The sequence below is a fragment of the Egretta garzetta genome, unplaced genomic scaffold (genome assembly GCF_000687185.1).
Source record: "Egretta garzetta isolate BGI_Z169 unplaced genomic scaffold, ASM68718v1 scaffold211, whole genome shotgun sequence".
In the NCBI taxonomy this organism is placed as follows: domain Eukaryota; kingdom Metazoa; phylum Chordata; class Aves; order Pelecaniformes; family Ardeidae; genus Egretta; species Egretta garzetta.
Window position 1 is genome coordinate 1,481,815 of NW_009258673.1, and position 26,257 is coordinate 1,508,071.

The 26,257-nt window shown below is 44.4% G+C and overlaps 1 protein-coding gene across 3 annotated transcripts; it reads right to left on the reverse strand.

Moving 5' to 3' along the window:
* On the reverse strand, positions 1-25,947 carry GSN (gelsolin). 3 transcript variants are annotated; one of them, XM_009648836.2, is made up of 17 exons: positions 13,913-14,062; positions 12,489-12,690; positions 11,380-11,534; positions 10,082-10,243; positions 9,698-9,847; positions 9,320-9,409; positions 8,266-8,398; positions 7,728-7,816; positions 6,588-6,803; positions 5,318-5,451; positions 4,432-4,522; positions 3,786-3,956; positions 2,696-2,870; positions 2,289-2,413; positions 1,669-1,746; positions 926-986; positions 1-457 (listed from the first exon to the last, which is right to left on the reverse strand). In XM_009648836.2, exons 1-17 carry the CDS (start codon positions 14,045-14,047, stop codon positions 288-290), a joined length of 2,337 nt encoding a protein of 778 aa, XP_009647131.1. In that variant the 5' UTR covers positions 14,048-14,062; the 3' UTR covers positions 1-287. The 3 variants fall into 3 exon arrangements, with proteins under 3 accessions (XP_009647131.1, XP_035744480.1, XP_035744481.1); XM_035888587.1 differs by lacking the exon at positions 13,913-14,062 and adding an exon at positions 25,892-25,947 and having other exon boundaries at positions 2-457; XM_035888588.1 differs by lacking the exon at positions 13,913-14,062 and adding an exon at positions 20,795-20,869 and having other exon boundaries at positions 2-457.
* Between the last annotated feature and the right edge of the window lie 310 nt (positions 25,948-26,257).

Here is a 26,257-nt window from a genome sequence, read left to right on the forward strand (position 1 = left end):
GAGTTCAAACATGAGATCTACAGGTTCTGTTTAACATTTTCTTCCTGGTAACAAACCCCACCATTTCTACTCTTCACATATTCCATACAAGCTTTATTGTATTAAATATAATCAAAGCAAGGAGCAGGGTCAATGGCTGGTCATGATTGTTTTCGGTAATTATTGCACAGCTAATTGGCTATTAACATCGTTGCCTTGTTAACATGCATCCTGCAGGAGGAAGTAGCTCTTGAAGGCACTGAAGGCACTAAACTTGTTCCATTTAAAAAAAGAAAAAGACTTGTTACTTAGACATCCACATCTGCCATCGCTCTCTGTAGCGGATCAACAGCCCAGTAGTCGTCGTCCCAGCCCAGGAACCAGCCGGAGAAGGTTGGTGGCTCAAACCCTTGCTTAATGACTGTGACTGGAGTTCTCTTATCGCGACTGGCCGGATCGGTCTCGATGTACCGTTTAGCTGAAAACACACGACCAAGAGGGAATTCTCAGAGAGTACAAGTACAGCTGAAACAACTGAGTTGTAGCTAAATGGATGCTAGAGAGAAGATTTCAAATTGTTCATTTAAACAAAAAAAACCCACCCATAGAAGCTTTCACTCCATGGTTTTATCTACACCTGTTAGAAGGCTGGCATTTGTAGAAAACAGACGTTAGGGTTACAAAATGCTGTAATGCAGGGGCAGCCTACACCCGCCTGCCCGCCCGAGGAGGCTTTGTCAGTGGTGGGGTTAAGAACAGCATTGGGTACCACACCTCTTCCTGCTAGCTTAGGGATCCTCCTTTCTTGAGAGGAGCAATCTCTGACTGATGGCAGCATTGAATTTTATGTTGTGATTAAGGTGTGTCTCGCAGTCTATTGTTGCCTGCCTTAGATCAGATAGTGGGGAAACAAAGGGTTAATTCAAAGAGGAAAAGGGGACATTACCAGATTTCAAAGCCTCAGTCTTTTCTTCTTCTTGGGCATCTTTCCCAATCCATACAAAAACCTAAAGGTAAAAAAAAAAAAAAAAAAGTATGAATTATTTCAGCAACAATCAATCTCTTCATGAAAGCAAGGATAAGAGCGTGACACAGAACAAGAACATACTCGTGCTGGCATGCCTGGGTTGTTGACCTACATGACTAAGGCTAGTGGTAGATAACGAGAAGCTTTCTGACTGCGTTTTATCTATGTAAGTTCTAGCTACATGAACAAATCCTCCGCTAGCTTAACATCAAGGAGAGTAGCAGATGTTTGAACATTTTTACATAAAACAGAAAATTCATCTCCTAAGTTGCCTTTTGGCTGGTTTATGCAGTCTGTTATTGACAAATAACATGCTGTGTCAGTGTCTTGAGCTGCTGAATCCTAACAGTGGCTCACAGCCCTCTCCAGCCAGATCAAGGCCGCTGCCCTCGGGAAGCCTGCGGACGGGGCAGTACGGGGATACGCCGCTGCCTGTTTTCTGCAGCCCTTAAGCTGACCAAAGGAACAGCAGGACACCAGCTCTTTTCTCAAGGTGCGGGTGTAAGTCCCCTTCAGTGGTCCTAGCGAGGTGATTTGCTCTCAGGCCTGAAGATGAAAGGACTCCCATCGTACAAACTCTTCCAGCTATTGTAACCTGGGTCTCGATCTAAAGCCAGTTTGTGCCTATTTGCTTCCCTCTTCCCCAGGTGACTGTGACACACCTGATCCCATGTGTCAAGGAGCATAACATCGTCTGTAGCAAGGTCATCCTGAGTCAGATCTCCGGGAATCTCTTCAATCTGGAAAACACACGGTTAAAGGATGAGCACATACTTCAGGCACCATTTTACCTTTACAGGAGAAATCCAGTTCACAGAGGTTCCAGTTTCACCTCTTGTTGGTGACATGCATTAAGTTAGACACTGGCACAGTATTTGACCATGCAACTCGGGCTTGGTCAACGCCGCAGAAGTGTTCTTAGACCACAAAATCTGTCTGTCTGCCTAGAGAAGCTGTCTTTCACTCACCCCCGAGACTTGTAACACTGCTGCTTTTTACTTGAAAGATTCAGGAGTTAGAAGTTGAGGAGCCTGAATGCGAGTTGTTAACCAGGGCAGGACTGGTCTGATGCTTTGGGAAGTTGCTGTGCTGACACAACAGCGCAACAGAACCAGCTGCTGTCTCTGCAGAAACACGGTGCCGATGCTTTGCTTCTGGGGCAACACCGCGAGGGAAGGGAAGGTCTGACAGCCTGCTGGCTGGCTCGGGGCAGGCTGGGACCGAGCGCCTCCCAGCTCTGTCAGCTGGATGTTGAGTGAATTGACTCTCCTTAGGTACTCACAATGAAGCGTCCGCTCTTGTTGGAGCATGCAAAAAGACGAGGGGGGTGAGCATCCATCTTCTTGTCCTTCAGCCGGGGAGAGGTACGGTAAGGAGCTTTTCCACCCAAAGCTGCCCAGAAGTTCTCTGAAAAAGAGAAGGAGATGCTGATGCTTCAGCTGTTCATGGAAACCACCGGAGCAGCACGGTGTGGGTAGGACTTGAAGCACTCTGCTACGTCAGAAAGTCCCAACGGCCTACAAACACAAGTGCACTGTTAAATATAAGGAAGGTATTTGGGAGAAACCTCTCCGTGCCTACGTCCACATTTCCTTCTTCTGAGAGACAAAAGGAAAATACCCATGGGGTAGTTACTGAGAATGTGCAGCTACACAGAAACGATCTGGGACTGTACTGTGCCTCCCTCACCTGGCTCTCTGCCCTCAGAAACTTGTACCGGGCGAGCTCCCAGTGTCTTCAACAGCTCTTGTGCTCCCGATTTCTCAGCATCGCTGGCTCCTTGGCCAACCCAAAGGTAAGCAGCAGAGGGAGTTTTCAGGACAAAGGCATCATTGGAGTTCAGCTGACTGGCAGTAGGATCCAGCTGAAAAGAAACAACATTGTGTCTGTCAGATGTAATCGTCCTCTACACAGAGCCCGTTATTTCAAAATAAAAATTAATCGTTGAATAAACTGCAAACAAGATATTCCATACAAGCATCTAAGGTTATAAGATACGTTGTAGATATTTGCCTGTATCGAGTGATAAGTTAAGACTTAATCATATGAGAAGAGTAAATAAATGTGGGTTTCTGTGTGTAATCTACAGATACATATGACCTATGGCAAGAATGCCTGGATCTGTCATTTTGCCAGTCTATGGTTATGTCAGGAGATAAAAGAACTTGCTGTAGAGCCCACCATACAGCAATATCCCTGCTGCTGAGGCCGATGAATCATTAATGTCATTTCCTCTATGTCAACAAGGCCATGCCATCTTGAAGCCAGAAACTTAGGAAGCTGCTGCAGACATAAGCCAGTGCTCCTGCCTCACCTGCAGCCATTGACAAGGATTTAGTCTCTGTTGTTGCTGCACAGGCGGGTTTTTGTGTGTACATTTTCTTTCAAAGGAGTAGGGCACACGTTCTATTTGCATATGGGGTATTTAGCACTTTCTGTCTTCAGCACTGTTGCCACACAGGCTCAGAACAAGTCACAATGGCCAGATCCTAATGGTTTTCAACAGTTTGAAAAGTATCACAGTATGTGAGGTGCAGCATCTAAGTGGGGACTTGCAAGAAAATAGCTTAAACGTATTCAAGGTGATATTTATAAACTAATTAGAAAATAATGATTATCACTACTTATCCATGGGAAAAGAGGAATCTTTTAACAGTTGGAAAAGTTTTCAAAGTGTGTTTCAGTTTACATCCGAAAGCTCAGTTTGTTTCTGTTCAAAGGGATCACGTTCCCATCACAGCCTATGCATACGACACGGAAGCTGACCCTTCCCACATACCTCCACTGCTCTGGTAGCTCCCGAGGTGCTGGATCGGACCTGGAACAGCCGTGTTTCTGCAGGTGCTGTCTGGCCCCCTTCCCTAGAGGTTCCACCCTTGTAAACAATCAAGGGCTTCCCACCAAACATGCTCATCAGATGAGGTGGCTCTTTTCCTTGCACCACTCGTTTCTAGAGAAGAAGAAACTTGCTGTCAGTTTTAAGCTGCTGTGGAAGAGTAGCACAAGATATACCAGAAACGGCCTTTACAACCGTCTTTCCAGCTGGAATATTCGTACAGCACCCAGCTGGTCGCAGGAGTTTTGCTATTCCCTCCCGTACAAAAACAGACCGGTGTTTCAACGGAGCTCTCACAATTGCCATTCATTTCAACTGGTGAGTGAGCCACTGGCATGGAGGTAACAAGCAACAGCCGTAAAAGACCTCCTGTCTCATACAGGCCGCTTATACAACTTCCTTGCGTAACAGCTGGAGTGTAGGTTAGGCACAGAGCCACTCCAGAACACCCATTCCACAGCTGCAGGCTGCCACTACATGACTGGGTTTCTCCACTGCCAATTGGTATCATATAACTATATATATAGTTAAGATTTATTCCCAGTGTGTTGCATTTTTTTGGTTGGTTGGGTGGGTTTGGGTTTTTCACCTGCACAGGGCTGCCTCCCAGCTCCTCATCCAGCTGTACTGTGAGGAATGCAGAGGTGGTAATTTCATCTTGAGTGGAATCAGCACCCTGCCTGAAAGACAAGGCAAAATTTGAGGTTTATTTCCAGCCCTTTCCCCCCCCCACACCTTACAGAGATCAAGAGGAGGTAAGGAAAAGCTGTGTTACCAAACCTCTGCAGCACTTCGTTCAACATGAAGGAGAAATTAATTATGCTATATTGTAACGCAGTGATTACAGAGGGAGATGAGAATGTTTTCTCGATAATAAGCACAGATTCTTTAGTAGCTTCGTGCCTATCTCCCATTATCTTGCTAGCAGCTAGTTTAAAAACATGCCTGTTGGTACTGTGAGCAGGAACTGCACATGCAGCCCCTTTACAGGCTGCATCCCTCCTGGTTTCAGGTAGACAGCTTGCCTGTGCCCTCTCTGCTTGCTGACAGGCAGCAAGACCACTGTGAGACTGCCTGCTGAAAAACTCCTCTTTACGGGCATGGTCTGGGAGCTGTAACAGCCACAAGCCACCAGCCGAGGTGGCAGAGTATCAAAAATTAGTTCCAGTGGTCTCGAAAGATGTAGGAACTCTGCAAAAAGAACTAGAGCTTGATCCAAAGAAGGGAATAACCACTATAGAGGGGGAGAAAAAAAAATACTAGCACAGTAATTCCCCCCAGTGGCCCACTTCAAACAAAACATTCCAGACCTCTGGTTTTGTTTTGCTTGCAAGGGAAAGTTACCCGGGGTGAAATTTTATCCCCTGGGGATCCTCTGTAAGCGGGAGCCAGCAGTGATCCATTTCTGAACAAGCGGACCCTCAGCCCCACATAACCCCAGTGCTTCCCGACTTGCATCAGGAAAACTTTCTTACCAAGTGTAAATAATCTGTCCCTGTTTTCCAGCATGCTGGTAATCGTACAAGATAATATAGCTGTCCCCTCCGTAGAACTGGCCATACGTCGAAGGATTCACTGGCACTTTCTCCGAGCCTTCTATTCTCCAAATCTAGAAAAGGAGAGGAGCAGAAATAGCCTGAGTTCAGCGTGACAGCAGAACAAGCAGACTTTCCCGACAGAGCTCCCATTCCGTGTTCTTCCCAAAGTTAGCCTCCTGGAACTTGCAGTCCTGCAGCCCCACCTGCCGGGGAACGCCACTAAAATGCCTGGCATTCCACAGCCAGGGCATGCTTAGCTTATCCCATTGTGCGCTCCCAAACCTTCGTTGGATTCATCAGAACTGGCAGAAGCACTGGAGAATATGCAAGTCAGACTATAGCACCGCCAGCACTGATGCCCATTTTGTACCTGACATCATTTCAATTTCTCTCCGACGGTCAGGAATAGAGCTTCTAGGCTTTACTGGGGACTTCTGAAAAGCCTAACGCTGGCTAGGACCTCTGTGGGCTTCTGGATAGTCCTCAGCCCTTTCAAGCCCACCTCCACCACTGCTTCTATACGCAAATGCATGCATCCAGGTGCATGAGATAGGTGAACTGAGACAATCACCCATCACACGTGTGATGGCAACAGCTAAAATAACAGGGAGGAGAAGGAACGAGAAAGAAGTCTGGGTCCACACTGTTGGGTGTGTGGACACCCACAGGGTGTCTGCCCACAGGGGAATCATAGAATCAGAATGTTTTGGGTTGGAAGGGACCCCTAGAGGTCATCTAGTCCAACCCCCCTGCAGGAGCAGGGACACCGCTAACCAGATCAGGTTGCTCAGAGCCCCGTCCAACCTGGCCTTGAATGTTTCCAGGGATGGGGCCTCCACCACCTCTCTGGGCAACCTGTTCCAGTGTTTCACCACCCTCATTGTAAAGAATTTCTTCCTTATATCTAGTCTAAACCTACCCTGGTTTAGTTTAAAAATATCACCCCTTGTCTTGTCACTGCTGGCCCTACTAAAAAGATTTTCCCCATCTTTCCTATAGGCCCCCTTTAGGTACTGAAAGGCTGCAATCAGGTCTCCCCGCAGCCTTCTCTTCTCCAGGCTGAACAAGCCCAACTCCCTCAGCCTGTCCTCATAGGAGAGGTGCTCCAGCCCCCGGATCATTTTTGTGGCCCTCAATTGATGGGAATGCCATCAATTAGCAAAGAAAATTCTGGAAACCTTCCCAAAGGGATTCTGACACTGCTTACCTGTTTCCTGCCAGAGCCGTCATCCTCCATTCCGTGCTGGGCGGCCATGGCCTTGGAGGTGTGCAGAGTGGCGGCATCAAAAGGTACCTTCTCGATCTTGGCAACGTGACCAGAAATGTAAGCCTGACCCAGTCCTTCTGTCTGGTCCTTGTCCCGCCAGTTCTTGAAGAATTGCTTAAACAGAGGTGTCTCACCACTCTCAGGGAGGACTTGGACCTGAAACAAATGAGCCAGCCCATCAGGAGCAGCCTTGCTCCCCGTCCCACACAGCTCCAGCTCTGGCTGCTCCTTGCTTCATGTGAGCCCTGGTTTCAGGCTGACAGAGAACTGCCTGGCACAACTCTTCTGAGACCAGAGCAGCGAAATGCTTGGTGCCACGACGCGGTATTAAGAGCAATGTCAGGGCTCACGGATGCCATAATCAGAGACACGGCAATCAAGAGTACCTCCAGCTATTACCACACTGGCCTAGATCTTTTCCAAGAGAAAAGACACATCACAAACCACCCGTTTTCTGCTCCGTGTGACCACTAGTTTGAAGGGATCTGTTTCTTTCAAGCCAGTAACACTGGCCTAGATATTTTCCAAGAGAAAAGACACATCACAAACCGCCCGTTTTCTGCTCCGTGTGACCCCTAGTTTGAAGGGATCTGTTTCTTTCAAGCCAGTGTTATTCAATAGTTAAACCCCTGTGTAATTACACAGTCCATACTATCACAACCAACAATATGGGTCTCATTACACTGTAGGATGCAGAGTCAGGTGACTCTCAGGTGAGTTCTAAGGAAGGCTCAAGAGATGTTAAGCCTTTAGAATCATCTTCCTAAGAACGAGGAGGACAGGTTTTATCTACACCTTCTCTTTGGAACAGGTGATGGAAAAGGTAAAAAAGTATCTGAGAGGAAGAAATGTTAAATATTAGTTGTGTTGGGGTAAATGCTATTTTAAGGACAGTGTTAGCCCAGGAACAACACTGCAGCATCTCCCTGCAGAAGAGCAGATCACACAAACCAGGAGCTACTTCAAAGACTGCTAGTGACACTTCACATGAGCCGTGCTCTGCAGTCAGCGGCCTGTGTGGCAGAAAAGTAACCCCAGTGGTGGCGGGGGGCTGGCCATAGGCAGGCTGCCCGTCCTTACCTGGGTATGTTTCGGATAACCCATCTTATCAATGAACTCAGAAGCTGTTTTCAGTGCTGCCTTCTTCTCCTCAGAGTTGGCAGTCTTGCCTTTAATGAAAACAGAGAGAAAAGAGGTCAACTTTTAAAAAGTTCTGCATACCCAGAGAAGAAACTGTCCCAGGTACTTCTACCTTTTGCGACAGTAGAAGGGCCCAGCCTTCCAGCTAGGTGATGCCAAATGACAACTGTTTGATCTCTTTTGTGATGGCTGAGAGAGCACAATTGCTTTTCTACTTACCAAATTAATTTTTTTTTTTCTTCCTGGTTCCCTGGACTTTCTCTTTAATTCTCTACACTAAAGACCCTGTACCTCAGCACCTGACATTTCAGGTGAGAGTGCTTTTCTGAAATCGTTTTCCAAACTTTGATTGCTATCCAAACCTGCCCTGAAAAGCACCACTGCCACCAAGTGTATGCTCCCCTACCCGGCTTGAAAGAAACAGGGATTGGTAACTGAATGGAGATCATAATCAGCTGCACCCGCATCACTACGGTACCTTTCCAAACAAAGATCTTTCCATCTGTGCCATGGTCCAGAATGAAGCAGTCATCTGTACTCAGGGCTGCCTGGGAGAAGGGGTTCTCATCTGCCACCAGGGAAACTGCCATGTTCCCAGCCCCATTGGAGACCTGTGATAACACACCACAGAGATTAGATAAGGCATCGTCTGTTCCCCTCCAGCTTCGTGGCAAGAGTCCAAAACTCAGGGAGTGGAAGGGAAATAAATTGAATGCATTGGCTGCTTCAGGCGCTATTGTTTTTCAAACAGGATACCTTTGACACAGCAACAGTATGACAAAAACATAACACTTCTCTGAAGATTTCAAAATACTTCTAGCAAAGCAGATACAATCAAAGAAAGGTTGATCCAAAATTATAATATTCTTGGTGTACAAGCAGCCAAGAAATATCTTCTAAAGCAAACTGACTGCACCCAAGAACTGGAGAGAACAGTCCTGGTAACTGTGAATAGGCCTCCCTGTGGCAGGTGGGTTTAATAGTCTGAGTTCCTGTACTTACTAAAGGGCCACATTACAAATCATCTTGGCAGATATTCACCACTTCGTTACCAGAGACTGCTGTAGAGAAGATTCCTCCCCAAAAGTCTTGGACATTCTTCTACACTCATACTAGCTGATGGCAAATGTTACCTTCCAAATCATGCTCACTGGATGTAGAAAGAGGTAGGCCCTGGTTCTCAGGTTCACTATTTCTGGTTCTTTCCTGTCATCTTACTAACACAATGCCTGATAACACAAAGGAAATCTCCCTTTTTTTCCCATTCATTTCACGGTCTGCCTTTCCTTCTAAAATTCCTGGAAAGTTCCAGCTGTCTCAGTCAGCAGTGGTGATAAAAACAATAGAAAGCATCTGGGTATGCAGTGTAAGCAACCAAGGTTCAGACATAAAACTTCATAAAAAGCTGGCAGCAGAATGAGGCAGAAGCAGGACTCAGATCGGCTCAGCTCCTCTCCACTATTCCAGCTCCACCTAATTGCACAAAGATCACTCCATTCTCCACAAGGTTATTTCTCAGGGTTTCTGGTTACCTTATAGAGCTTAGCCAGTCTTCTATTGGCTGTATCAGTTTTGGTCTCATCAGAAGCTCCTGGTGGCAAACTGGGCTTTGGTCCCAGGACCTGTGAGAGAGAGAATAAAAAAATTTACCAGCAGTCCAAGAGAATCTCTGTTCCCCACATGCTCCAGCCACAAGAACAAGTAGAAGAAACTTCTAGATCAACAACAGTGAAAATATACCCTGATGCCCCAGTGATGCAGAGGACCAAGTCTGCACTGAATCAAGTGTTTATAGCACTAACACTTCATATGTAAAGACAAACACTACTGAGCCTATCTACCCATCCCACCCATTCTTCCGCATACCGCCCTTCCCACTCCAAGACAGATAAATGGACAAAGTGAATAACCTGAAGCATTTCCTCCCGCTCTGATCCTTCCTCCGAAACATAGACCCTGGCGCGACCATTCCGCTCATTGTCCCGAATCCCCTTGGCCAACACAGTGGCCTTCAGCCGTTCCTGGCGGTTGCTGTCGGAGCCGCACCACTGAATGATGTTCTGAGGGAAAAGAGAAAGACCATGAAGCTGTCGGAGCGTAACAACCCCCTCTCTAGACAAGACAGCAGTATGAGCGGGACGGAAGGATGTTAAAACACTGGCTATACCATGTTTCAGAACACTCAACACTTGAGACAGCTTCAACAGAGTGGGGGGAAAAACCATCCTTACGTGAACTACAGACACCTCCTGCTCCTGCAAGTCTGCTAAAATTGTCTTTTGCATGGTACTTACACTGCCAAGGTCAAGGATGAAACAGTCCCCTGTGTTGAAGCTCTCCCAGGTCACAGGGACCTCCGTCGCTCGGACTGTTCGCCTGCCTTTGACCTGCAGAAGCCTCTGCACGGTTACTTCATTGGGAACCACGTGTCTGAAGCCAGAAGCCACACCACCAGCCTAAGGGAAAATGAAGAAACAACAATTCACATTTGTGTTGTAGCTTCAGAAAAAATGAAAATTCTACTGATTTGCTATCAGTGAGTAGTTTTTGCCTCTCACAGGAAAGAGGGTCAGCAGCAGCTTGCTGAGAGATCTAGTTTGCCCAGGCTGGGCTTCTGTATAGCATACATCTATCGATACATCCCAGCTATCCATTCCCATAGCAAATAAGGGATACCGATACAATACAGTTGGAGATCTCCAAATTTGAAGAAGATCACAATAAGTTGAAGTATTAATAGGATTTTGACTGGTGGGGCAAAGAGTGTATTTCCATGTGTATTGTATGTCCTGCCTACCAGAAATTATCCCAGCCTCAGGGTTCACCTTCTCTGCTGACAAAGAGATACTTGGAATTACTTGTCAATGTAGGCAATGGGGCTAACGTCAGTTATCCTCAAAAAAAAGCACACGCAAATTCAAATGAATGAAACCAACAACAAATGAATGGGAAATAAGCAAAACAGAAAGACCAGGAAAGTCTTGGACATGAGGACATGTAAGCATTTTGCAAGCATTTGACATGATATCACTTTCCTTGTGCCACTGGATTCCTAACAAACTACCATTCTTGACTGTATGTTTCTATTTCTTCTATTCCACTTTACTGCAATGGCATGGATGGGTAACTACCACTACTATTTGCCTACTTTACCAGAACATTACGTACACTAAGAAGGTGGGCTAAGCACAGAAAAAGACTGGAAAGGTCAAACTCTGTTATGTAAGTGGGGAGAAATTAAATCGACTGGGTAGGCGTTTCCCACTAACTCGGATTGCTGTTTCTTAAATTCATTCCAGACGTCTTGGGACTGTTCTTTCCTCTGCTTCTCAAAGTAAAACAAAACCTCAATTCCTAAAGTTTCCCGGGGCTTTGCTTGTGTATTATTAATACAGCCAAAGTTCTCCCACTGGGATCTGCTGTTCTCCACCCTGTCAGTTCCAACTCATTGAAAACATCTGGTTGAGAATGATTTTTAAGCAACTGGAAAAAGGGCAATTCTCGTATCTTCTGAGAATTGGGCAGCGGGCAGGCTGCCATTTCTTGCAAACTTGATTCAGCCTCGTAGTATAAAGACCCAGTCATCACCCACCTTGTACTTGATGCCAGATTTGAAGTACCCGAGGAAAGTTGAGGACTCATGGCCTTGCACTTCACGATGCTGAACAGCCTTCCCTTGAAGGTAGTCATCCATCTGGACAGTGAATATGGCAGCTGCCCCACGTTCATCTTGAGAGCTTTCATCTCCTACGAAATGAAAAGACAACAACTTGGAGGGAATGCAGGGTTTCTGCCTCTACATTCAACTGTGCAAAAACACCAGGGAGAAAGCAGATTACTGGGAAGTTTAGTTTTCAGGAAGGTCTGCAGAATAGCCATTTCCAAACTCCAAACAGCAGTGTAAACTGTGTATTTTCTGGCAGGCTTACAATGCCATTGCAACTGCTGCAGCCCCACTGCTTCACAGCTGCCTCTGATAGGTATCATTCACTTTTTTTTTTTGCCATTTCACCCTCTCCTGGGAGGAAACTTGCTATGGAGCAAACACACAGACAGATGAATCTGCAGGAAGACATTAACAGGCTTTATGAAGGCTGTAGATACTAATGAGGCACCAGTTCCACAGCAGTTTGCCTCTCTGGAGCTCTTTGGCATGAAAACCCTATTGACAGATGGCAGATATGACAAGCCACCATGCAAGTATCTTATGGAGCTTTAACTAGGATATTGTCAAAGAGTCTTGGTTTTGCAGGAAATGGAAAAAGCCTTGCCATGTTACTCGGTGACATTTACTGTAGAAGGCCAGTTAGGAGGTCTGAACTTCAGGGGGTAAAATCCCACTCATTGAGTCAGGAGATAACAACCGACCCCCATCCTTTCAAACAGGAATGATTTCAGCCACCCCTTTCATCTGAGATCTTGTCTTCCCTGTGAGCCTCTGGAGAACAGGGACCTATCCTGTCATCTTGATCAGAAAAAGCTATTTCTAGGTACAGAGATGGCTGTACTGACTACTGCAGAAACCATCCCATGTATTTAAGGTCAATATGACTATACACACCCAAAATTGCATTCTCACTGTACTGCCAGTTCTGCTGTTTATTTCCTTGGGTGACACTCACTGGACAAGGCTGGTGTAGTGGGAGGAACGGAGTTCACTTTGGACTCCCTGATCAGCAGGGGTGCTCCCATCAGACTTACCCAACCAGAAATGCAAGTCGTACTGGAGGTTCCCACTCCGTTGTTTGATGGTGTTCAGCACCAGATAGGAATCTCCTGTGAAGAAGTCTCCATACAGATTTTTTGGCACTGGTACCAAATCAAATTTCTCAATCCTCCAAATCTGAAGGCCAGGTTCCTTCCCAGCCTTCGAAAACTCAGCGTGTTCCACCATGCTGACAGGCTAGGGGCGAGACAGAGAATGTTGTTAAATAAGCATAATACAAGGAAGTGCATGTTTAAATTGTATTGCTTCTGATCTCCTAACTATTGTTGCAGACAACAAGTGGAAAGTTTCCTTTTTTTCTCTTGCACTGAATTTTGAAGGAGAAACAAAAAGGCAGGGGGAGGGAGGGGAAGTCTCTCAATCAATCACTGTTAATTTTCACTTCCAACCAACTCTACTTCCTGGCTTATTCCTGACTTACTCTTTCCTAGACTCTCCTTTCTCTGTTTTCTGTTTACCTCTCCTGATTTTGCTCTACATATTTTCTTTACTAATTTACAGCTTCAATATGGCACATAAAGGAAGGCTAATCCCCTTGCTGACTATTCTTTTCTATAAGTGCTGCACGACCTTCAAGACAGTAGGAAATAACCCCCTTTTAACTATACATGTACATCTTGCACAAACATTATTTACAGTTTTCCTAAAACCTGTGTTATCTTATCCAGGTCTTTTTGTGAATATCATCAAAGTTAGATAATTAACAAGATTCTTGTATCTCTTCTGTTCTGACACATTACTTCAGTACTTCCATGTAACTGTTCCCTTATAGGAATTACCCTAATACACACAACATCCTGTCCTAAGGACATTGGAATTTTGGTTTAATATGTGTATTGTCATACTAACACAATGTATTAGCCATATGCAATCCATTCTTTTAACAAACATAATAAACACTTTTTTATAACTATATTATAAAAGAATTCACTTTGGTAATACTGAAAAGAAACAAAACATTTCTGTCATATCGGCAAAGGAAATGTGTTCATATATTACAGCATGCCTTTGAGTGGTATCAGATAACAGGGAAGAAAAAATTAAAATGTTATATTAGAAGCATCCAGTATCTTGACAAAGAAGATAGTTCACAGTAGTTGGTGGATAAAAGTACGATACGCTCAGCTTTCAAGGCAGAAATAAAGAATGTTACAAACTAGAAAGCAAAATAGCAAGTTAGATATCAAAGTGATTCCTAAGCTGAAATCAGATATCAAACAAAGATGGAAAACAATGAACTTTAAACGTTAAGATTCCAGTCAGCCTGATTTAGTTTCTCCCAAATTCCCACTATAAAATCGGACAAACTCCTTAGAAGGAGTTCAAAGAGAGCGTGACTCTTATAAGTAATTGAAAAGCAAAAGTTTTTCAATGTTTAATTGTGATGTTAATCACTTACCACAGCTGAAAGCACAACAGCTGCTGTAACAACATATCCAAGCCCTGCAACAGACATGGAGCTAACACAGTTCAGCTTGAGAGCCATTGTGCAAAAAATGGTGAGAAAAATATAACTGAAGTCCTGTTTGCCCATTTCTAGCAGCAAATGGGCTTCTCCCTTCTTCTGCAGACGCTGTAGGGAGTCCCAGCTCCCTCCTCCTCTTGCTGCTAGTGAAGATGAACCGCAGAAGCCAATCTTTTATCAGGGACAAACACACCCACCCCCTCCGCAATATAGGGGCGTAACATGTTTGTGCAAACAGACCTCTTGGAAGTCTCAGAGACTCCTTCAGCCATTTACAGATGCTTAATCCCAGCAGGCAATAACTCAAGACAATGTGCTATCCATTACAGCCGAGGGTGTAATTATGTTCAGACATAAGCCAAATATCTAGTCATAAGGCCAATACAAGGGGAAGAAATTAAGAGACATCGGCAACAGAGGCAACATTTTGTCAGCTGAAAACTGCAAATAAATGGAAGGTTGATGGGACGCAGAGGGACAGAAAGGCTGTTCCAGATGGCAAGGGCTGCAGAGAAAGAGATTTTGGAGATGAGAAGAACAGAGAAGCACTGAAAGGATAGGACTGAATAACCTGAGGATGGAGGGAACATGCCCTCGTCTCTCTAAACTTGTCAGAGGAGCAAGATGCAAAATTCAGCATGTGTTTTGTGTGTCCTGCGCCTGAATGCAATCTCCACACAAGCTACTATCAGAGTAATACACTGCAGGGGTTTGAGATGGACCCAGGTATTGCAGGTCATGTGTTAGCAAAAGGGCATTAGTAGTCTGGTAGGTGACAGAACAAGGGCTAATTCAGTAATTTCACAACCAAATATTACCAAGGGTGTAGCCAGCTGACAGGAATATTCAGTTCAATAGAATTACAACATAGTACGGCTGATCGTAGCAAACCATGATCTGCCACCAGTAAAGACCTTGATCTTCCAACCGTCTCACGCTTCAGCAAGTCAATCTATTACATTTTCCAAGTGTTTGCAGTAAGCAAATTGTGCAGAAAGAGTTGCATCCCACTTTCCATCGCAGCACCCCAGGAACAGAGCAGCCCAGAGGGCGGAATGGCTCCCGGAGGTGCAAGCGGTGGTGCATCTGCAAAAGCTGCCCAAGGGCTGTGCAGAGACCCCCGTCCGACTTGCTCTCTGGGATGTGCCCGTGGCTGTGCTGCCGGTTACTCTTGCTCTCAATGCACCCAGGGATGAATTCCTGACAGCCTGAGGTTCCCACTTTCAGAATCTCTCAAAAAATGCCTAAATAAGGAGCCAAATCCTCCACCCACAAAAGTCCACAACAAAACTTCCATGAGGGAAAGATCAGACCCCACTTGTCTTGTGCTTTCTCCGCTCTCCATGAGAATATTTTCTTTCACTCTCTCTCATTAGAACACTCTGCGTCTCTGCTGTCCAAGCCGATGCATTTTGTTTTGAAGTGTCACCCTGGCAAACTCCAGCTTAGTTAATGTTTCTTTGAAAATTTCACTGGAAATTCTCAAACTGAAATGGGTAATAAAAACAGTGTCTTAGTCTGGCTGGTATTTCTGATCTCTGTGAAGGAAGTTCAGAGTGTCAGAGGTCTAAGACCCAGTGAAAAAAAACCATTGGAACCCTGACTGTGAAAGGCTTCTGCAGCTGCAGCGTACCCAAACCACGATGACTGGATTGTGTAACGTTAGAAAGAGATGGGTCCCTTCCAAATGGAAAAATACTTCAGACTTTTTATTAATAAATACCTGTATAGTGATGCACTTGGGCAAACTTCATAGACTGAAGGCAAAAAGATCTAGGATAATCTGCTTTGTTAGGATATATTGTAACCTGCAGATGTATGCTCATAAGCTTATATGAGATTTTGGAAAAACAATTTATTTGGTCTTCTAATTAGCTTGGTGTTTTATAAGTTTTGCCCTCAGTCCAAGCTTGCATTACCAACCAGTTGCAGAATGTAAATACAGGCAAAAGAGGCAAAGAGAGCTGCAAAAAATAAATTGTATATTACAGTGTTCTTTGGTAAAAATTAATCTGAAGCGTGTTTGAAGGGAATAAGTGTAATATACTCCAACAGCTGGTACGGTTTATTACTGCTGTCAGCAAATGTTGCATTGTTAAATCAAGCCACAGAAATCTGTGCTCTGGACGTTTTATTGAGGGCATGTGCCAGATGAGATTGCCAGGACCCTACCGAAAAGGATGTCCTGTGGGAGACATGGGAAAAAGGCAAACTTCAAGCTGATGTTAATAAAACTGTCCAGTTTAGCCACAGAAAGGGTGCTATGCAGAGCCAACATCTTATGCAAAGGAAAGTTATTTAAGGAAAACAAGGAAGGGGCTTGGAATACAGGAACTGAGTGCAGATGGATCATCTAAATGGCACTTGGCTGCATAATGATAAAAACAAGAACTTAAGAAGTCCAATGACTTGAGCAAACAGTGGAAGACAACAAGTTATTATGGTATCCAGATGTGCAGTTAACACAATCACAACAGGCCCAGCTGAGAATGCCATATAATGGAGACTGGCCTATAGAAATAATTACAGGGATATCCTCCCTATTTACCAAACACAGAATGCGAGACTTGGTATGTGAAGGAAGCTGTCACTGTGCAAAAGTCTGCATCTGGCTCATAGACCAATGGCAGCATTTAGAGATTGCTTCTTCAGGAAAGTATTAAATGATTTTCCTGAGGTTGGAAGCTGCTTGCTGCAGAGGAAAGGCCAGAAAAGTCAGAGAGACCATGCAGTGTCTCTGCCCAGCAAACCCGACAATCTTGCCCTGCCGTGCGTCCTGTTACGGTGCTGTTGGAAGCCCCGACACAGCTGATGCTTCCACCACCTCTGATCTGGGACTCAGCAGTTTTCTCTCCTGGCATCCAGTCCAAAACACCTTTCTCATTTCCACCCTGCAACTTGTAATAAACAGCTCTCTTTGCCTCCCTCCCTAAATATTTCCATTTATGCTCTTCACATTCATCTCTGGCTCTGCCTCCCACTCATCTGTCAGAGTCACTCTACGCCCTCATAAATTGATGCCATCAGCACTTTCACCATTTGTCTTTCCTCTCAACTTGTTTCTGCCTAGAAGGTGCCCAGTTCTGCACTGCTCAGATGTGGCCCAGCACAACTACAATGAAAGGAATGTCCTGTTCCCTTCAAGAAAAACCTGTGGACACCAAGCCCAGAATCTCTTAGTCTGTCTCATCACACAGTAAAGTCCATTAGAGGGAATAATTAATGCCTAGTTCCTCCACATCATATCTTAACACCTACCACCAGCTAAAGCCTCTAATGATGCTATCTAAAGTATCTTTCTACCAATAAAATAGAGACAATAGAATAGAACAGAGACAATACCATCTAATACTGACAGGCAGGAAAAAAAGAGGAGAAAAAAAATCTGTATTCTGTTAGGCTCCAGTCTGATCCCGACTCAACCTCAAACATTCAGAGGAGCTTTACCAAAGCTGAAGGAATGCACACACTCAACAAAAACATCCTCTGACTTCTGGTATGGCCAGAGTATTTCAGAACACAAAACGCACAAGACAGCAATGACAATATTTTAACAAATTTTAAGTTAAATAATTATTAAAGCAAGATTAAATACAATGGAGTGGATATAAATATTCGGTAGCCAGCTCCTTTATGTGACACAGCAAATATTAGCTTGCAGGGCTTTCATCACAACATTTTGTACTCTGATGTTTCTAAGACTATAAAGAGCACATATATTTTTCTGGATTTTTTTTTCCTGCATACTTACTGGGGATGGGCAATCAGAAAAGAAGAGGTGGAAAATTGCTGGTAGAAATAGTGGGTGAAAAAAGAAATAAGTGCAGTGGTTCGTTTAAATAGACTCAGCTGTAAAGGGGCCTATGTCTTGAGAAGGAAAGAGATATTTTAAGTGAATATTTACATGAAACAGGGACCCAGAGGTCTGGTTGCTACATTAACAGCATCCTGCTTGGAAAGAAATGGTGCTTGTGAGGGTGAGAGGGCTTAACTTCCTTTGTCTCACAGTGCATCAGAGGGACGACTCCGTCTCCCTCACATTCAAAAAACCACTTCAATAGTTTACTCTCCTTGTAGCTTTTATTCAGTAACTGGCCATTTACAAGAGAAAAATGAGCATAACGTTTTTTTGGAGCTACAGTTAATTTGTGGCAATTCACAGATGTAGATACCCACAAATATAGTAAGGACTTACCTGCACAGGGCTGCTCAGGAAAGCTTGGCTGAATTAAACGAGACGGTGAAATAAGTGATGGTAGGCCAGAATACCATGTGGTTGCTCTCATTTACAGCTCCAATGGCTAGTTCATGATAGGTTCAGTTCATTTGTCTAAACTTGCTGCATAAACAAAGCCCACACAGGAAACTCTGCAGCCAACATAATATTATACCACAGAGTATCTAAAACACCTGCTGCTTACTTCTGGAACAATTTCTTCATTTCTGGATGGCAAAGGCTGTATTTTTTTATTTTAATAGATAATACTTCCAGAGCAGCAAAATAACTTGCAAACACAGACTAAATTTCTAAAATATGGGGAGAACAGTAAATCTTAGTAAAGCCTGTATCCACACAATGTTCATGCTGCAAAAAAGCTTCTCGTGCACCAATCCTTATTGTGCCTTGGGGGAAAACAGCTGCAATTCCCTCCAAAGAAATAATAATATATCTCCTCACGAAAAGCAAGACTCCCTTGTCTCACAGCATTGCAGACCTCCTATATCAAGCCCCAGAAGAGGTAAATCGCTACTGTATTTCTGCTGCAACAACAGGAAAACCGTAAGTCACTGTGTTCTGCAAGCAACAAAGTCATACAATCCTACCACCATGATCAATCCCAACAAAATCATCAGGTTGTACGTGTGACAGTAACGCTCCCTGAGTAAGAGCTGCGTTCTCCAGATCACTGTCTGAAATAACGACGCTGAAGAGATCAAACTTAAGACAAAGTTATTTGCTTGCTTCGGGTTTAGCTATTTCTACACTTTGAAGAGAATCTGTACCTTCTGACTACCCACACAGCCATCTCTTTTCTTCTCTGATCCTTCGCTGACCCATAAAAACTCTGATGAATTTACAAAGATTGTGAGAGCGAACACCACAGTCATTCAAGTTCTGATGACAAAAAACTCAAAGACATGATGCTGCATAAAACAGGGAAAGGAAGACAGTCCAGCACAGTATCAACAGCTGATGACGGTGCATACTGAAAATGAAAATACTTGTCTATTCCTTATAGCCTCCTTGCCAAAACAGCATATATTATTACTAACTCTTCAGTAAACCACTGAAAATAAATCTGGTGGGATTTCAGCTTTGTTGCCAAGGTGATAGGCATTGAAAATTACCTAAAATGATAGATTAGATCAGTTTTCAGTCTCCAGAGAGCCCTAAATTCATATACATGAAACTATAAACAACCCCTTTCCTTCCATCCCTTGAAGAAGCTAGTAAACAAACTTATTTGGGACCAGAAAAATTGGCATGGAAGAGCCTCCTTCTACCCTAGCCATGGTGGCTCCATAAACTACTTCAGTTCTCTATATGAGGAGCAGCATAGCTAATGGTATTCCTAGCAGCTACATCTTAAACAGGCGCAGCCAGCCACAAACCCCAAAAGTTCAAACTGGCATTGTTCCTTCAGCAGCCTCCTCCTTCATTTAAAATATGCACCTGATTCCAAGAAGAACTCGGACCAACAGCCCTGGACGTGAAGTACAGCATCATCTGTACAACTGGCAAGTAGGTTTTTACATTCGTAAGTTAAAATTCCTACTAAACCACTTTAGCAAATTAGAACACCCAGATGATTTGAGTATTGTTCACTTTTTCCAGCTGTTTGTTTGCATTATGAGTCATGTCAGCTCTATTCTGGTCCCTCTACCTTTTGAATATGATCCACTTAGTAAACACAGAGGGTTCAGCCCAATGCACCAAGGCTAAAAACTTCCACACAAAAGCCTGAGTTTCTTCTCAGCTGCACTGATGTAAATTGGCAAGATTACTGCTTACATGGGAGAAAATTTGGGAGAATATATAGGTCTCCCACCTGAAACACACCCAGAGGAAATCTGCTGATACAATCAGCTGTTTGAAAGCCCTACCTTAAGAGCACACGTGAGAGCTGAATCATGCGCTTAAATACACACAGCATAGATAAGTATGGATCAGTGGAAACCACTGGCTACTTTCATTCCATTGTGAGCAAAAATGAACCCTGAATTATACTCAAACACAAATCATTGTTCGGTGCTGAAAACACGTCTTAAAGGAGTGCTTATGTAACCCATAAGGCATAATCCAGTGCATTAAAATATGACTACCATCCCATATTATGGCCCAGAGGGAGATCTGGTGGTGACAGCCAAAACCCACTCAAGGGGGCAGAGAAGACAGGCCTGTGGTCAGCTGCAGGGAAGTGACACAGATGTTCTTCCTCCAGTCACCAGGTCCTGACTATGTACTGGGGAAATGATCTGCAACTTTATGCAAACTGTTTTTTCCCTGAGAACTAGCCAATGCATTCCTCTGCAGCACAAAAGCCTGTTCAATCCATTACCCTTAACCCAAAGCAGAACAGAGTAATATATTACTCCTGGAGAAGAAGGGCTGGAAACCAGAAGAGATGGCCTAAAACACGTCCCAAAGGGAAGGATGGAAGACGGCCTTGCGCTATAAGCGTAGCATCAGGCACAGGCGAAGGGACTTAGTCTAAGCCATTGCTACACGTACGTTGAGGAGAAGAGAGTGCAAATATTAGTGTTGAGAGTAAAAGATTTGTGAGTAAAAGGCACGTAGATGAAATTTTGTCTTACGCCACACTGGATGCAGCACAGCAGGTCCGAGTCCCAGCAAACCCACCGCAGGGCCTGGCCTGGCTTTGCTGCAGCGGGAGCCCAGGGTGACTGCACAGCATCTGCCTCCGTGAGCTCCTGCCTTCCAAATCAGGTCCACACAGCGTTCATCTTTCCATCTCAAAAACCTCCACGTGAGACATGAAGCACCTCAGAATTAACAGAAATCAGCTCACTTGATACATGGTCAAAATCAAAGTGCTTCTTTTGGATCAGGAACAGTGATCAGAACATGAAGCATGGCTCAGAGTTACAACCAGTGCAGGTTTTTGGTACCTGCATTTACTTGCTGGCAGGCAAAAGAGACCGACTGACCTACTGCTACAACCAAAAGCTTCCTCCAGCCTGCACCCCACAGCGCTCGGAGGGAACAGGACTCCCTCATTTCACATGAAGTGGTTTTCTTCACAGACACCCACATCTGAGTAGATCAATGTGGAGACACAGAGAGATTAACTAGAGTTCCCCTTTCCATTTTGCTATCGGTTCACCTCACATATGCAGGTGTGGCCACTGCATTAATGACTCTGGCTTGAAGAGAGAGACCTTCTCACGAAGTCTGTTTTCAGCTCCAAAACCAGCTGCCACCACAGCCTTGGCAGCAGGAGCGCCCGGCTCCCATCCCTGCTGCGCGCAGCCGCAAGAGGGCAATGCTATAAACAGACATGCCAAAATACTCCCTTCTTCCTCCTAGCAAAGTGTTTGTAGCTCTGGTGATTAACAGAGGTTTTTTTTTTTCTTTTATTTTTAGCAGGATTCAGGCTTCAGTGTCGAGGAACCACAAGCCCTCTCAAAGCAGACAGCCTGAAAGAAGGGAAAGTCCTAATGGTGATAGCTTGCGGTGCAGCAGCCTCGGTCCAGCCTGAAAGATCCTGGGATGATTCATTTCCTCCAGCATTTTAAAGACACTGTTTTGAATTGTAGCTGTATTTTTACTGTGTGTGGAAACATTCAGTAAATAACATATGTTTAAACTTTGTTTTTGGATGGTGTCCCACTGACTGACTACCTCCTAATACAGACAAACAGTTGTTTCTCCCTCTCCCAATTGCGCTTGGGACATCAGCTGAGATCAGTTCCAGCTCTTCAGGTTCCCAATGAGAGGTGAATGAGGGACGAAGGAGGAAAAGAGGAAGGGAAAGACCAAAAACATAGCCTGTAGTCAGAACAGAACACTTTGAAATTGGCAAAAGGAAAAAAAAAAACCACCAAGTAACAAACAAACAAACCCCTTCAGAGTCTATACCATCTAACCCTTCCACCCAGTCACCATCACACAGCACATTTTGATCCAAAAACCTGACAACCTGGTTTGAATATCTTGACTGAGGATGCAGTTAATAGCTAAGTCCTCGCCCACCCCAAGGTGGGGAAAACCAAACTAAAATAAAGGTTGTTCTCCATAGGGAAGTGTGAACAGGCAGAAATCCCCAAAATACCAACCAAGTCAACAACTCCGAGCTCTCTCTCAGCTGGGTGTCAGTGATCCAGCACCGCTGTTCCGGTCTGGCATTTTCAGGTTGCCAAGCACTGCAGAGCACCCCAGGAAAAAGCTGCTGGAGCTCTATTTAACTCCACTAATGTCAGAGCTCTATTTAACCTTGCAAATGCATCATCAGTGGATAATCAGAGATAAATACTTGGCAACCCTGCTGAGAGTCTGAGCTTACTGTTACAGGCTGCTACTTCCTTTCCTAATTTTTCTGACCACGCTTTTCTTCACTGAGCAGGTGTGAAGTACTCAGAGTTGACATCTTATGAACGCTGTCTGATCTGATTTCACCTAGGGTGGGATTTAACAGTGACATCAGGCAGCTCTCTCCAGTGCCCTGGATACACACCCAGATCAGCAGACCATGTACCCTGAGCGTCTCTGTGCAGTGATGGACATAACAGGACATGCGCTACTGCACGAGAAGCATTCACTGTTATGATCAGGCAAGTACTGGCAGCGTAGCTGTATCTGGAGGGTATGAACATATTGGTACGTGTACAAAAAAAAAAAAGTCACCTAGCAGCGTAGAAAAAAGCTAATAAGAGGCCTGATGAATCTGCTCTGGCAACCAGCGTGCTTTTGCTATAAGGGAGTTGAAGACTGTAGGATGTAGTGTAAATATTGGGAATTTGCCAACATCCCTGACTTCTTGGGAAGCAGAGAAATCCAGGCCTAGTGCATATAAAGCCTGTTCAGACACTCCTACCGCCAGTTCATTTACTTTTCTTCTCCTTACTTTAAAAAAAAAAAAAAAAAAATCTGAATGCAAACTTCAATTCAGGAAATCCCTAACCAGGACAGTTCTTGACTGCCAAAAGTCACAAGGATAGACCTGAGAAAAACTGCCCATGCATTTTTCCATTCTCTTCCTTTGTCTAAACATCTGCTGTGAGAAAGACACTGATGAACCAGTGTGACAGCTTCCCTGCTCCTGTGCCCCGAGGACTGTATCTGGCTGGGCTTTTTCACACTACCATTGTTGTGTGGAGCCTCCTGCAGAAAAATACAGACTGACAAAAGGCAGTTTTAGGCTCAATAGCTGTGCACTATCCCCATCTAGGGAGTCTGTGTCTGATACGGGGAAAAGAAGTTCCAGCATGGCTCATAGCCGAGAACTCCAGCAAGTTTACTGCTTTTATGGGAAAAGAATTAATCATCCAGAGCATTTCTTTCCAATTCCCTTAGTCTCCTTAGTGTCTGAAGTGATTAATTAATGATTTAGAGACTGAAAAGACAAGGACTTGAACTAATGCTGTGAGAAGCAGAACAAATGACATGACAGAGGTACACAAAGTGATAAGCTGCACAAAGATAACGTGAGGTTTTCTTCTTAATGTAAAATCTCAGAGACCTTTGAAAGCCACTGCACAAGACATCTTTTGAGCCTTGAGTTTGAAAAGATTCAAAAGAGATTACAAATGGACATACAAAATAACAATATATACAATTTTTTTTCAGTTTAGATTCTTAGAAGGGATATCAAATACCTGGTTTGGAGAATCAGACAACTACTAATCAACAGAAAAAATACACAATTGGTTACTGACCAATTGCCCACATCAGAATTTTCTGCCTTTTCTTGAAAAGCATTTGATACCAATCAGGCAGAGACACATTCAGAACTAGATTACTCACATGGCAATTTCTAAGTGCTGTGAAAGCGAACAAAAACCAAGAGCAGCTGCTTCTTCCTAGACAGTAGTTAGTTATTGTGCCCAAGCTGCTTCATATCTGTGTTTAACCATGTTCTGCTTTACTGCAACCAAGTCTGCAACTTGATCACTTCAGCTCATATTTAAAAAAAATAAAAATAAAAATTAAAAAAAACCCTTTCTTTTGGTGTCAGGATTCCAAGGTGAAAGTGGGAAATGTGTGGTTTCTGAAGCCACATATTCCTGTCCAACATCCTCTTTCACATACATGCTACCCAGTAGCAACGCTAATGTCCGAGACTGGAATTAAAATTGGAAGCTTGCATCTGTAAAGTGAGTTCAAAGCAGATATAAATCCTGAGTAATAAAGTACGCCACAGTGCTATTTTAAGAATGATTTAGTTCCCATGTGGACTCTGTAAAACACCCAACCTACAACAGAAAGTTAGCTGAACTTGGGGCGGGGGGAAGCATTGGGTCAGTATGGGTCTTTGAAAACCGGTAGCTACTGTTTCTTGTCCTGTTGGAAGGCTCCTACCTCTCTTCTCTTCCACAGCAGCAGCACTCCCCCTCGCACGCACTGCTGCCCACACTACAGACTCAGGAAGTGGCTGAAGCACTCACAAAAGAATATAAAGTATCTACAGAAATAGCCTTGTAATGGAACAAGTCAGGCAGCCGGTCTTTTAGCTGGAGCTGGCAGCAATCCCCCTTGGTAACATTATCGGAACCATGAAACTCCGTTGTGGAATGCTACCTCACATCCCTGCTTTGGTGATAAAAGGAACAAGTTCACAAACGGGTTGGATTTGTGCCTGTAAAATCAAAGTTCAAACTAGCAGTAGCATTTTTGTATTGTCACCCTTTAGGACATTCAGAGGCGGCCAAAGACTGATGGCTGGTTCAATTTCCCCAGTGTACTCCCCATAGCACTGGAATTTCATCCAGCTGGAGAAAGCCTCTGCTCCCCTGAGGACACTACAGGTACCCTGCTCTCACTAAACCAAATTGTTATCTAAACACGCGGCCGACCACTAGGAAAATCCCTCCCCGTATTTAAGAAGTTCACCATCCACCTGTGTCACCGATGAGGCGTAACTACAATTCCTGCCTTATCTTCATGCTGAATTCTAGTGACATCCACGGAACCGGAGTTCTCACCACTCCAGCGAGTCAGTCCTGCAGCGGGGCCCGTCGACGGTGGAGATAAACTAACGCTGACACCCAGGGTTGGTGCATAAGCGCAGAGGACAGCATTCTCATTATTTGCTCTGGAGGCGAAGAGCAGAGCTCAGCCCAGAGCCTGAAACCGCACCTAGCAGAGACAGCACGGGGTGGGCGGGGGGGGCGGCTGCAATGCCAGCAGCAGCAATGCCAGCAGCAGCCATCCTGCGGAGCAGATGTCAAACAGGGCTGACTGCTGCTCCTCTCCGCTAGCAGCACGGGTTCAACTTCCATCCCTCACCCCTCTGTAGTAGGGGCTACGGAATAAACTCTCTCACGGACAAGATGAGAAGAACCTGTTGCAATAGCCAAAGTTGTGCAAGACCTATTCCTCGGTGCTCGGGTTTTGCTTCATTTGCTCAGACCGATGATATACAGTATTCTGTAAAATAGTTTGAGAAACCTAAAGGATGAGAGATATTTAAGGAACCCCCACCCCGTTTGACTCCAGAGTAGGACACCCTAAGCTGAGTCATGCCATACCCCAGCAAAGGAAATTTTTTTGCTGATAAACTTGCATCATGCAGAAAGTTGGTAGCAGAAAATGGAAATTGTAATGATCAGTAAGAAAAATAAGAGACTTCAGGGGAAACAAAGCTAGTATCATCCTTGTTAGCAAAGTCGGATTTTTTACATCCAAAAGCAAATAACATTCAAAGCAGTTTTATTCAAAGAGGATCTACTTACTAATGAGGCCTCCTTGAAACAAGTCATCCCCATAACTTTTTTTTTTTTTAAACACTCTTCCTAGGAAACATTTTAAATACGTTTTAAGTGTCTACATTTTTTTGAATTTCTACTCATATAGAGCTTTCAAACATTCTTCCCCCAGGCAAAGAAAAAAACAAACAAAACCTAACTTTTTTTTTTTTTTAAACACTCTTCCTAGGAAACATTTTAAATACGTTTTAAGTGTCTACATTTTTTTGAATTTCTACTCATATAGAGCTTTCAAACATTCTTCCCCCAGGCAAAGAACAAAACAAACAAAACCCCCGCCGTTCCCCGCCACCTAAGGGGGGGTGAGCTCTGGTTTGCCCTAAATTAGGCGGG